Raw genomic sequence first — 13,754 nt, 5'->3', positions numbered from 1 at the left:
CTGGAAGCATTTAAGTCTAAACTGAAAACCTACCTTTTCAGTCTGGCATTCATGAACATCTGACTATCTCCTCTGTAACACAACCCAGCCTGAAACCCTGTATTAATCTGAGACACAGCTATGCGCTTTGAGTCCTATGGGAGAAAAGCGCTTTACAAATGTTATTGTATTGTATTGTATTGTATTGTATCTATTCCCCCCTCTAATCACACCTTGAGACACCCATCAATCACCTCCTGTCACCCCCTAGCACACCTACCCATCAGATCAGGCCCTAATTTGCCCCGTGTGGGCTCCTGATCACTTGGCCAAACCCTCAGATCCCCCTCAGACGCCCTTCCGATTACCTCCCCAGTGCATTGATTGCATGTATTTTCCCCTCTAACCACCCCCTGAGACACCCATCAATCACCTCCTGTCACCCCCCTAGCACTCCTATCCATCAGATCAGGCCCAATACAACCTGTCATCTAAAAGGCCACCCTGCATATGACTGGTTCCACAAAATTCGCCCCCTCATAGACCACCTGTCTTCAAAATTTGCAGATGCTTATACCCCTGAACAGTCATTTTGAGACATTTGGTTTCCAGACTACTCACGGTTTTGGGCCCGTAAAATGCCAGGGCGGTATAGGAACCCCACAAAGTGACCCCATTTTAGAAAAGACACCCCAATGTATTCTGTTAGGTGTATGACGAGTTCATAGAAGATTTTATTTTTTGTCAAAAGTTAGCGGAAATTGATTTTTTTTTTTTTCACAAAGTGTCATTTTTCACTAACTTGTGACAAAAAAATAAAATCTTCTATGAACTCGCCATACACCTAACGGAATACCTTGGGGTGTCTTCTTTCTAAAATGGGGTCACTTGTGGGGTTCCTATACTGCCCTGGCATTTTAGGGGCCCTAAACCGTGAGGAGTAGTCTAGAAAACAAATGCCTCAAAATGACCTGTGATTAGGACGTTGGGCCCCTTAGCGCACCTAGGCTGCAAAAAAGTGTCACACATGTGGTATCGCCATACTCAGGAGAAGTAGTATAATGTGTTTTGGGGTGTATTTTTACACATACCCATGCTGGGGCCCAAAGTCCAATGAGTACCTTTAGGATTTCACAGGTCATTTTGCGACATTTGGTTTCAAGACTACTCCTCACGGTTTAGGGCCCCTAAAATGCCAGGGCAGTATAGGAACCCCACAAATGACCCCATTCTAGAAAGAAGACACCCAAAGGTATTCCGTTAGAAGTATGGTGAGTTCATAGAAGATTTTATTTTTTGTCACAAGTTAGCGGAAAATTACAATTTGTGAAAAAAAACAATTAAAATCAATTTCCGCTAACTTGTGACAAAAAAATAAAAACTTCTATGAACTCACCATACTCCTAATGGAATACCCTGGGGTGTCTTCTTTCTAAAATGGGGTCATTAGTGGGGTTGCTATACTGCCCTGGAATTTTAGGGGCCCTAAACCGTGAGGAGTAGTCTTGAAACAAAAATGACCTGTGAAATCCTAAAGGTACTCATTGGACTTTGGGCCCCTTAGCGCAGTTAGGCTGCAAAAAAGTGCCACACATGTGGTATTGCCGTACTCGGGAGAAGTAGTATAATGTGTTTTGGGGTGTATTTTTACACATACCCATGCTGGGTGGGAGAAATACCTCTGTAAATGACAATCTTTTGATTTTTTTACACACAATTGTCCATTTACAGAGTTATTTCTACCACCCAGCATGGGTATGTGTAAAAATACACCCCAAAACACATTGTACTACTTCTCCCGAGTACGGCGATACCACATGTGTGGCACTTTTTTGCACCCTAGCTGCGCTAAGGGGCCCAAAGTCCGAAGAGTACCTTTAGGATTTCACAGGTCATTTTGAGAAATTTTGTTTCAAGACAACTCCTCACGGTTTAGGGCCCCTAAAATGCCAGGACAGTATAGGAACCCCACAATGACTCCATTTTAGAAAGAAGACAGCCCAAGGTATTCTGTTAGTAGTACAGTGAGTTCATAGAAGATTTTATTTTCTGTCACAAGTTAGCGGAAATTGATTTTTATAGTTTTTTTTCACAAAATGTCATTTTCCGCTAACTTGTGACAAAAAATAAAATCTTTGGGAACCTTAGCGCAGTTAGGGTGCAAAAAAGTGCCACACATGTGGTATCGCCGTACTCAGGAGAAGTAGTATAATGTGTTTTGGGGTGTATTTTTACACATACCCATGCTGAGTGGGAGAAAGATCTCTGTAAATGGACAATTGTGTGTAAAAAAAATTAAAAAATTGTCATTTACAGAGATATTTCTCCCACCCAGCATCGGTATGTGTAAAAATACACCCCAAAACACATTATACTACTTCTCCTGAGTACGGCAATACCACATGTGTGGCACTTTTTTGCAGCCTAACTGCGCTAAGGGGCCCAAAGTCCAATGAGCACCTTTAGGCTTTACAGGGGTGCTTACAAATTACCACCCCCCAAAAATGCGAGGACAGTAAACACACCCCACAAATGACCCCATTTTGGAAAGTAGACACTTCAAGGTATTCAGAGAGGGGCATGGTGAGTCCGTGGCAGATTTCATTTTTTTTTGTCGCAAGTTAGAAGAAATGGAAACTTTTTTTTTTTTTGTCACAAAGTGTCATTTTCCGCTTACTTGTGACAAAAATGAATATCTTCTATGAACTCACTATGCCTCTCAGTGAATACTTTGGGATGTCTTCTTTCCAAAATAGAGTCATTTGGGGGGTATTTATACTATCCTGGAATTCTAGCCCCTCATGAAACATGTCAGGTGGTCAGAAAAGTCATAGATGCTTGAAAATGGGAAAATTCACTTTTTGCACCATAGTTTGTAAACGCTATAACTTTTACCCAAACCAATAAATATACACTGAATGGTTTTTTTTTTTTTATCAAAAACATGTTTGTCCACATTTTCCGCGCTGCATGTATACAGAAATTTTACTTTATTTGAAAAATGTCAGCACAGAAAGTTAAAAAAATCATTTTTTTGCCAAAATTCATGTCTTTTTTGATGAATATAATAAAAAGTAAAACTCACATCAGCAATCAAATAGCCCCAAAAGAAAGCTTTATTAGTGACAAGAAAAGGAGCCAAAATTCATTTAGGTGGTAGGTTGTATGAACGAGCAATAAACCGTGAAAGCTGCAGTGGTCTGAATGGAAAAAAAGTGCCTGGTCCTTAAGGGGGGTAAAGCCCACGGTCCTCAAGTGGTTAAGCCAACGGGCCATTATTCAATTTACTTTTTCTCCTAAATTCTCTCTTAAGTGATATTTTTACTCATAATAATTTTGAGAGTACTTTTTCCCCTACTTGTTGTTAGTACTTTTTTAATTGCATAGTGCTGAAATATTATTTTAAACAGAATGTGATAAAGTATCTCCTGTGAGAAAATGTAGGAGAAAGTGATTTGGATAAGGCCTCAGGAAGCAAGAACATATTCAAAACAATTTTGATAGTACCTTTTCACCAACTTTTTGGTACTTTTTCAATTGCAGAAATCTGAAAAGTTATTTTAAACAAGAGTTGAAAATGAATCACCTAGGATAAAACTCAGGAGAAAATGTAAATTGAATAAGGGCGGATGGGCCTGATCTTTTTTTCCTAAGTTTTCTCCTAGGTGATATTTTCACACCTTCTCAATAAAATGCCTTGTAAGCCATCAACAAGAAAAAAACTAAACAAGCAGAATAATTAGTACTTGTTCACTACCTCTTTGGTCATTTTCAGTTGCAGAGTGCAAAAGTTATTTTAAACAGAAGATGAAAAATTATCTCTTAGGAGTAAACTTTGGAGAAAAAGTGAATTAAATCTGGCCTATTGTTCTTAGAAACATGTGTAAGGATTTATGGTGCATAGTTGTGGACTCCAGCAGATACTGGATTTGTCCTCATCATAATACATATTCCCACTTAGGTGAAATAGTGAATTGGATCGGGCACAATGTGTATAGACAGCACTAGCTTTACAATGGTTCAGGGTGTGGTGCTGCACAAATATCACTGTCTTACTGATTTTTAGAAAAGCCACAACATGAACTTAAGATAGTTTGTTCAAGTGTTGAAATTGTTTGAAGCAATGTTGCAATCCTATTTTAAAGTCTCATGCCACACTGGTTGTGGCTAAAATGAAGCAAATAAAAAGTCTGCCTAATAAAGTAAATAAGTGCTTACCTTAATCTCAGATGTGCTGCCTCCGCCAATTCTTATCTCTTGCTTGGCCACCTGGATTCTCAGGGGTCTCAGCCAGTTGGGTCCAGAATCTAGTTTCTTCTTACTGATGTCAATCTCAATAAACTCTTGCCTTTCTGGGCAAGTCTTCAGCAGAGTGTAAGAATACTCCATGGGGAAAGGGAAGGTTACTGAGTCAAATGTGTTTAACACTTGGTTCTGGTTCACCAGGCACACACTTTCCCTTCGGGGATAGCAGCCTTGATATCCATTCTCCACAGAGCAGATCTCACCATCACGGCAGGTTGTGTTGAAACACATAATGTCTCCTCCATCCTCACACCAGCACTGTACAGTACAATCTGCATTGGTCCAAAAGGAATCGCCAACCATATAATATTTGCCGTGCATCTCACAGCCACACTTGCTGATGGGGACGCATGAGTCTGCGCTGAGCACATAGCCATTATCACACTCACACCCTTCTGTGCATGGAGTGTTGCAGAGTTGTGGAGCAGTGAGGTCAGAACAAGTGGCTGGACAGCTGCTTGTGCATACTGAGTAATGGCTGAATTCAGGACATTGCACAGCAGAGGCTGGAAAAAATAAATAAAAATAACTAAATATTGGGAAAAAAAATAATAAACATGTTTAACAATTTAACACAAAGCAGGTAGTGTATAGATCAAATCTGCACTTGCAGAGTAAAGGTGCATACACACATCCAATTTTGATTGGCCAATCATTGACCAATTTTACAATTTCCATGTAGTATGAGGGCCAACAGACTTTGGGCCTGATCCAATTCATATTTTTCCTACATTTTCTCCTAGGTGATATTTTCAATTTTTTTTAATTAAAACTTATCTCCTAGGAGAAAACTTAGTAGAAAAAGTGAATTGGATCAGACCCTTTGAACATTATGAACAAATTGTGCAGGCAAGCTCTCAAAATACATGGAAGTGGTAAAATTGTCCAGTCATTGGCCAATCAGATTGTGTGGTAAAAGCCTCATACTCATGGCCGGATTTCTGGCAAGACCTCAAAGGCCATGGCCTAGGGCACCAGGAAAGCAAAGGGTGGGCTGGGGCAGAAGAGTGTCAGTAGCAGTTAGCCTGTTGAACATTCATCCTGCTACGCAGAGTGAAGATAGCAGTGGGTGGCTACCAACAGCCAGATCTTGCACTTGGGGGATGAAGGGGCAGCGAAAGGGCACTTACAGTGATCTCTGAGCCTCCTGTCACTTACCGCTTGCCAAGGAACTTACAATTTAATCCCTGTCCTCAGAGGAGCCTACAATCTAATCCCTGCCATGTTGGGGGGAGGAGTTTAGGAAGCTGCCGGTTCGGGGGCATCTGGTGATAGTAGGCCTTGGGCGGTAAAAAGTACAAATCTGGCCCTGATTATGCTACATGGAGGTGGTAAATTGGTCATTAAATGGCCAATAATAATTGAAAGTGTGTACCAGGCTTTTAATTATGATTTCCCAATCACTGACCAATTTTATCAACTCCATGTAGTTTGCAGGTCAACACATATTGGAATATTATGAGCAGATTGCATAGGTAAACCCAGTGGAGACATATTGTACACTGGAAGAGATACAACTAGTATACATCTCTCTTAATATGATGAGAATTACCTGATTACCTAAAAGACTGTAAAACCATGAGAAGAAAATATTACAGAAACTAAAATTAATGTATTTGAACCACTACAGTCGGGAGGAGACAGGGCTGCATTGTCATAGGTTCATGCTCTAGTGCCTAGGTTCTCAACATGTGGTACCCTTACCCCAGGGAAAACTTCTGATGGATCCAGGGGTTACTCAGGCTTGATCTACTTAACTAAGAATAACAAATTTAGAGTTTTAGAAAATGATAACTCCTATATAAACAACACCAAATTAGAATTTTAGCAAATTAAAAGCAATAGTAAATGCTTGGAAATGATTTAGAATCAATTAATATGTACTACGATTAAATATATATTTTTTTTAAGGGGTACTTGTGATAATGTTTACTATGCCAAGGGGTGCTTGGTGAGCACAGGGTGCTTATAAGTGTAGATACCAAAAAATGTTGAGAGACACTGCTCTACTAAACAGTTAGATGGTGTTACATCACAAACATAACACAGAGTGAGGAAGATTTATCAAAACCAGTGCAAACAAATTGGAGCAAAACTAAGGCAAAAGTTGAGCAGGTGTTCCCATAAAGGATTCTAATTGGTTACTCCAAGTAACTTCTGATTGGTTACTCTGAGTGAACTAAGTTTTAAGCAAATGTTTTGGCACTTTTTTTTTTTGTAAATCTGTCCTCATGTGTGTTATCATTATGAATGCAACACTCCGATTGCAAAATATAACATCTACAATTTTAGTCTAAATAAATACAAGCAGAGGATACAGATGTATTTGCATTAACTTGTGGTTGTGATTTACTGCCTTCTGACCCTGAGGGTATAATCATGAGAGCATTGGAAATGAATCAGAATTGTAACAGGAACATAGACAGATGTTTCAGCCTGAACCCATTTTAGTACAATATGAAGGGAATGACCATATTTTTTGGCATATAAGACACACTTTTTCTATTTCCTAAAATGGGAGAAAAAGTCACTGTGTACTATATGCCAAATACAGGGAGTCCCTGACTAACAACCACCTGCCGCTATTAACCGTAGACCTGCCACAATGTCCTGGACTCCCTGTATTGTTCCCATATCTCCTCTGCTCCCCCTGAATAAATGAAAGCAGTGGCAGCATGGCTCACCTAATCCATCAGAGCCCACAGCGATCAGAGATCTCTCTTGTCTCTCACTGCAACACTACTGCTGGTTTCTGATGAGGACATGATCAGCAGAAACTGGCACTAGGGGAACAGTGAGAAGTAGGAGAGATCTCTGTTCCCCGTGGGCTCCGATGGATTAGGTGAGCCGTGCTGCTGCTTTCATTTATTTAGGTGGAGCAGAGGAGACCTGGGGGGCAGAAGGTGACACATGGGTACAGAAGAGGACACATGAGGGACAGGAGGGGATACACAGGGACAGAAGGGGACACATGGGTACAGAAGGGGACACATGGGGACACAGGAGGACATATGAGGTATAAAGGGGACTCAGTAATTGGGGAGAACTTCTACAAGATGCTCCTGGACCATGGATGCACCAGATTTAGTATCTTTTTTTTCCTGGTTTTTGCCCTCTGAACCTAGGTGCATCTCATATTCTGCAGCATCTTATATGCTGAAAAATACAGTAACTAAATGCCAATGGTCTTCAGACACTTACAGTAGCTCAATGCACATATTGTATGTTGAGTGCCAGTACTAGCTAGATATGGAGCAAAATGCAAAGTACAAATTCAGACTGGTGCATATACAAGAAATGCAATCGTCCATACATCATAGTTCATTCTTTGTAACAATGCAGCAAGAACAAGGAAAAGCATGAGAAACAGTGGCAAGTGTTCATTCTCCCACTCTTCCTAAATCCTTACAGCTTATGGAGGAGGCAGGGACTGAGAAATCATCTTATATCTGAAGCAGGTGGATTGTCAAGCAGCAGATCCATTGATGCTATTTAGTTGCCAGACGAAAAGTCATTTTAGACAACAAACGAGGGAGCATCAAGCGGGCATCGTCTTACATAAAAAACTTTGCACTGTAGTGAGCGTATTAGACCAAAGGTGATCTGTTTATATGTGTTGGCTTCAAGTGTCACCCAGGGCCGGGCCGAGGCATAGGCTGGAGAGGCTCCAGCCTCAGGGCGCAGTGTAGGAGGGGGCGCACAATTCATTCAGCTGTCATTTCTAATTGTGTATGAAGCAGAAAGAAATAAGAAAAGGGGATACATAGCAGTGACTGCAAGCCAGATAACTAGATATTAAGGTGTTGGGGAGGTTGTGGGCCCTGTGGCCCTCTTAGTCTAATAGCAATCAGTGTGTGACAGCTGGGGTGGGAGGGACGGAGGGGCGCACTTTGGTGTCTCAGCCTTGGGTGCTGGAGGACCTTGTCCCTGCTCTGGTGTCACCCGGTTTCTTTCTGAGAACAAAGTTATCAAGATGAATATCACTTAGAAATCGCAAGAAATGGGAAACCATGTGCCAACTTCTAAATCATAGGTGACATGTCTATATCGCAAACAGCTTCAGAGAAATAACTAATCAGATTCCATAAACATTTCACAGGACATCACTACACTATATGGTCAATTCTCAGATTTTCATTTATAAACATCAATTTCCTGGACAAAGCAATACACATACAGAACAGAGCAATATAAAAGTATCTCTATCTCAACCTAACAGGGTGTCCTGCATACTATAAGTGGAATCATTTCCACACAAAACATAAGAAAAAAATCCATTGTTTACAACCTTACTTTGAGTTATGGCTGCTTATCTTGTAAACAAGAGGAAGGGAATGAACAGTCTCCATCGCTGGCGAACATGGGCATAAATCAAGGCAATATCTACAAACAGTTGATGAATAAATCCACAGGAAGACACATATGCTAAAAAAATACTTGTAGACTACAATCAGAAGGCAAGGTAATAAGAATACCAGTTAAATTCACCAATAACCTGTAACTTTATGTCTTGCGCAAAATAGCAAAGGACCTGCAATCCAAGGGTGTAGCTAGAAAGCACTGGGCCCCATAACTAAATTTTGGTTATAAGTACTCCTCCACCCCCCATCCCCCCAGTAGTATAGGAAGCCTTTGTGCCCACTCATCACTTCCTCCACATATTATTAATCCATTTTGGACCCCCTCATAAACCTCATCCCTCCGATAGTAGTGTTAGGTGGCATTTGTGGCCCTCAATAATTCCCCCTGATTGAAATGTTAGGACGCCTTTATGTTCCCTCATCATCACCCCAAGATAATAGTTTAAGGTAAGTTGTGGGTCCCCCATTCACCCCACCCATATCCCACATAGTGTTAAATATTTTTTGGGCCCCTCACCACTTCCTCGTCCACCAAACAGCAGAATTAGGTAGCTAGGTATGCCTTTAGAAATTAGAAGTAGGTAGTCCCCCAGAAAGTATTAGGTAGCTGGATGTGCTCACAGAAAGTAGTAGGCAGCCAGATGTGCTTTCCAATAGTATTAAGTAGTCAGAGGTGTTATAAATAGATGTGATCCCAAATAGTGTGAGGGTAGTCAGAGGTTTCTCCAGAAAGAGGTAGCCAAAGGTAGCTCCCCAGTATAGGTAGCCAGATGTTGACCCTCCAGTATAGGTAGCCAGATGTCCCCCCCCCCCCCAGTACAAGGAGAGGCAGCCAGAGGTGTGCCCCAGTATTAGGTAGGCAGAGGTGCCCCTAATAGTTTTAGATAGCTAGAGGTGCCCCCAAATAGTAAAATAGTATTAGGTAGCCAGAGGTTCCCCCAGTATTGGGCATACAGAGATGCCCGTCAGTATTGGAAGAACTAAGATGCACCCCTCCCCCGCCATCCATATTAGGTAGGGCCATATGCTAATGCTAAATGATGTTTTAATACTGCTTTATAGCTTTATATACACTAATGTTTCCCCAGCATGTTTACTAGGCTGTACAGATGACCAGCTGGTTTGGAATAATTGCACAAAGTCCATTACCAAAACCAGAGGCAGATTCCACAGCAATAACAGAAGGTGTGAGAATGGCTTAGGGCCTGTCTCCAGGCATCAGTTTTCTGCATGAGTTTTCTAAAAAGTTTTGCACTACTGTCAATTGTTTTTCTGCATGTGAAAAACGCATTCAAGTGTAAACTAACCCATGAGGCCTCTTGCACACTACATGCGATTCAGATTCAGATTCCGCTTTTTAATCTGTTTTTACTTCCGATTCAGATTCAGATTTGCAGTTTTCTCCCTGCACACTGCAAATCGGAATCTGAATCTGATGTAAAAACTGATTAAAAAGCGGAATCTGAATCGGAATCGCTTGCAGTGTGCAAGAAGCCTTAGAGTGGAGACAGGCCCTAAGGTACCTTATATTAAAAAAAAGTACAAATAATACACTTACAACAATATTATCATATAATAGGCCAGGTCTCTCACACATCAACCAATGTGTTCATGATATGTTGCACAAAATGCCTCTCAAATGGGATCTATATAGCAGAATTTTGATTCAAAATTTGTATGTGAATGAACCTCCACCAGTGTAAAATCAACAAGAATAACAGGCAGATCCTAATGACTTGAAATGCCTCCAAAAAACATTTCTCGTTTTCAGGGATTTATATCACAAGGAGGACATGTTGGAAGAATTCCTGGAGTGGTGAAAGTTGTCACCAGAGGGCAGCTGGATTTACAGTATATCCATACTTCATTATGTCTTCTACTGTTGTTGCATTGTGTAGCAAGTGTGAGTACATTTTTTTAAGTTCTATTGCAAAATGACAGCTACATGCAACATGAAGAGCTGCAGCATTTGTTATTTTCTGTGCTTTGCTGCTACTTGACCTTACAGGGGTCACTTATTCTGTGCAATGACTCCTTCATTTCAACCTTATCTTGGACATACCATATTTACATACAGTGGTGTGAAAAACTATTTGCCCCCTTCCTGACTTCTTATTCTTTTGCATGTTTGTCACACTTAAATGTTTCTGCTCATCAAAAAACGTTAACTATTAGTCAAAGATAACATAAATGAACACAACATGCAGTTTTAAATGATGGTTTTTATTATTTAGTGAAAAAAAACCTCAAAACCTACATGGCCCTGTGTGAAAAAGAGATTGCCCCCCTTATTAAAAAATAACTTAACTGTGGTTTATCACACCTGAGTTCAATTTCTGTAGTCAGCCCCAGGTCTAATTACTGCCACACCTGTTTCAATCAAGAAATCACTTAAATAGGAGATATCTGACACAGAGAAGTAGACCAAAAGCACCTCAAAAGCTAGACATCATGCCAAGATCCAAAGAAATTCAGGAACAAATGAGAACAAAAGTACTGTAATTGAGATCTATCAGTCTGGTAAAAAATATAAAGCCATTTCTAAAGCTTTGGGACTCCAGCGAACCACAGTGAGAGCCATTATCCACAAATGGCAAAAACATGGAACAGTGAAGAACCTTCCCAGGAGTGGCCAGCTGACCAAAATTACCCCAAGAGCGCGTAGAAAACTCATCCGAGAGGCCGAAAAAGACCCCAGGACAACATCTAAAGAGCTGCAGGCCTCACTTGCCTCAATTAAGGTCAGTGTTCACGACTCCACCATAAGAAAGAGACTGGGCAAAACCGGCCTGCATGGCAGATATCCAAGGCGCAAACCACTTTTAAGAAAAAAGAACATTAAGACTTGTCTCAATATTGCTAAAAAACATCTCAATGATTGCCAAGACTTTTGGAAAATACCTTGTGGACCGACGAGACAAAAGTTGAACTTTTTGGAAGGTGCGTGTCCCGTTACATCTGGCGTAGAAGTACCATGAATTCTACTGTTTACCAAAAAATCCTGAAGGAGAATGTCCAGCCATCTGTTTGTCAACTCAAGCTGAAGCGATCTTGGGTGCTGCAGCAGGACAATGACCCAAAACACACCAGCAAATCCACCTCTGAATAGCTGAAGAAAAACAAAATGAAGACTTTGGAGTGGCCTAGTCAAAGTCCTGACCTGAATGCTATTGAGATGTTGTGGCATGACCTTAAAAAGGCGGTTCATGCTAGAAAGCCCTCAAATAAAGCTGAATTACAGCAATTCTGCAAAGATGGGTGGGCCAAAATTCCTCCAGAGCGCTGTAAAACACTTGTTGCAAGTTATCGCAAACGCTTGATTGCAGTTATTGCTGCTAAGGGTGGCCCAGCCATTTATTAGGTTCAGGGGCAATTTCTTTTTCACACAGGGCCATGTAGGTTTTGAGTTTTTTTTCTCACTAAATAATAAAAACCATCATTTAAAACTGCATTTTGTGTTCAATTATGTTATCTTTGACTAATAGTTAACGGTTTTTGATGAGCAGAAACATTTAAGTATGACAAACATGCAAAAGAATAAGAAATCAGGAAGGGGACAAATAGTTTTTCACACCACTGTATATCATTTAGGGCGCAGATAATATGGATTCCTCTGTCACCATATCAATGATGAGGCTATCTTGTTTATTTAAAGATGCACTGTAGTGACATATACAGTAGATGAATGCAGTAAATTATTCAGGATACCGTGTTTTATGTTAATTGTTCAGAAACACTTCCTATAGCTATATATTGCTGTACATTGGTATGTAGCCTCCTTCTCACAGGGATGTCAAGCCTAGGCTGAGTAGCCTCAGCGATGCACTTTGCCAGGTGTATAGATGCCACCTGTGATTCATTTCAGTATATAAATCAGAATTAGGAAAGATTTTATAATGGGCAAACACTGCCTATATAATTTATACAGTAATATTGTAAAAAAAAAAAACATAAGCTATTTTTTTCATTACTAGTGATAATCATAATGGTAAATTTAGTAAATTTCGGAATTATGATCACAACCAAAATAGCAAAATCAAAATTGTGAAAAGTTACACAAAATTTCAAGTAATTGCGAGTATATGCGTAATTTTCTTATTACGATTTTTTATAATTACGATTATTTTCACAGTTGCTTATTTGTAATTACACACAATTTTGTGCAATTACAGCATATTTTTGCATAATTAGAATTCATTTTCGCTTGATTATGATAAATTCCACAAAATTAAAAGTAAACACAAAATTACGCAATGGGACATAACAAATTATTTCAAAACTAGTTACGAATTTACAGTCAATTATGAATTACGAAATCACATTGAAATTGCAAATTACGATGCAAAATTATGCGTATGCAAACTTTTGCTCATCACTATTAATTAAATTATTTCGTTTTAAATATTTCTGTATATAAATAAGTGTATGATTAATGTTTACTCACCACAGCCAGTCTGAGTTCTCCAGTCACCAACAGCAATCCCTAGTGCTTGGCAGACAAGAGCATAGGCTTGAATGGACTGACAAAGGCTAGTGCCATTCTCCCGGGAACTGCAAAGGTCATATACACAACTATGGACAAAGGCAGTTGGGTCCACTACGGCTCCACATTCCCAGAGAGGGCTCCCTGTGAGGTTGATGAACCCACAGTATTCCGAGGTAAAGTATAATGACTCCATTGCTGCATCACACATGGTACAGTTATCTATACATCCAGAGGAGCACTTCCAGTCTGGATGGTACACTCTCCAGCTCTCTCCAAGATCTATTACAGATAGAGCTGGTCTTCCGTCTGAGCGGAGGGTGTCATCTTCTGGATTTTTGTTGTAATTCCCGCACATTCCACAGGTGGAGTTAATATAGGTGCCAGGTACTGATATAGAAGCATAATGTTCCCCATCATACATCACCAGTAGTCCAAAATCTGTCTCCACCGCAGTTGAGAATCCACTTTGGTATATTTTAATGGATCCATGTTCCAAAATTACTGGAAGTGAAAATATCAAATTGTTTACCTGTAGTAAAGCAAACATGACTCTTATTATTTGTTTAAATAATAATATTAACAACAATCATCACACAACAAGCAGATCCAGTGTTCAAACACAT

General features: G+C 40.1%; 1 protein-coding gene across 1 annotated transcript in view; it reads right to left on the bottom strand.

The window, feature by feature from the left end:
* TECTA (tectorin alpha) overlaps window positions 1–13,754 on the bottom strand; it is a 143,322-nt gene that overhangs the window by 66,782 nt on the left and 62,786 nt on the right. Inside the window, exons 8-9 of the mRNA XM_068241002.1 lie at window positions 13,090–13,660; window positions 4,198–4,790 (exon numbers count right to left, since the gene is read on the bottom strand). Of these exons, the coding sequence (XP_068097103.1) occupies window positions 4,198–4,790; window positions 13,090–13,660 (1,164 nt within the window). The remainder of the gene's footprint in view (window positions 1–4,197; window positions 4,791–13,089; window positions 13,661–13,754) is intronic.

Source organism: Hyperolius riggenbachi, chromosome 6 (genome assembly GCF_040937935.1).
Source record: "Hyperolius riggenbachi isolate aHypRig1 chromosome 6, aHypRig1.pri, whole genome shotgun sequence".
NCBI classification, from domain to species: Eukaryota; Metazoa; Chordata; class Amphibia; order Anura; family Hyperoliidae; genus Hyperolius; species Hyperolius riggenbachi.
This window is presented reverse-complemented; position numbering and strand designations above follow the sequence as displayed.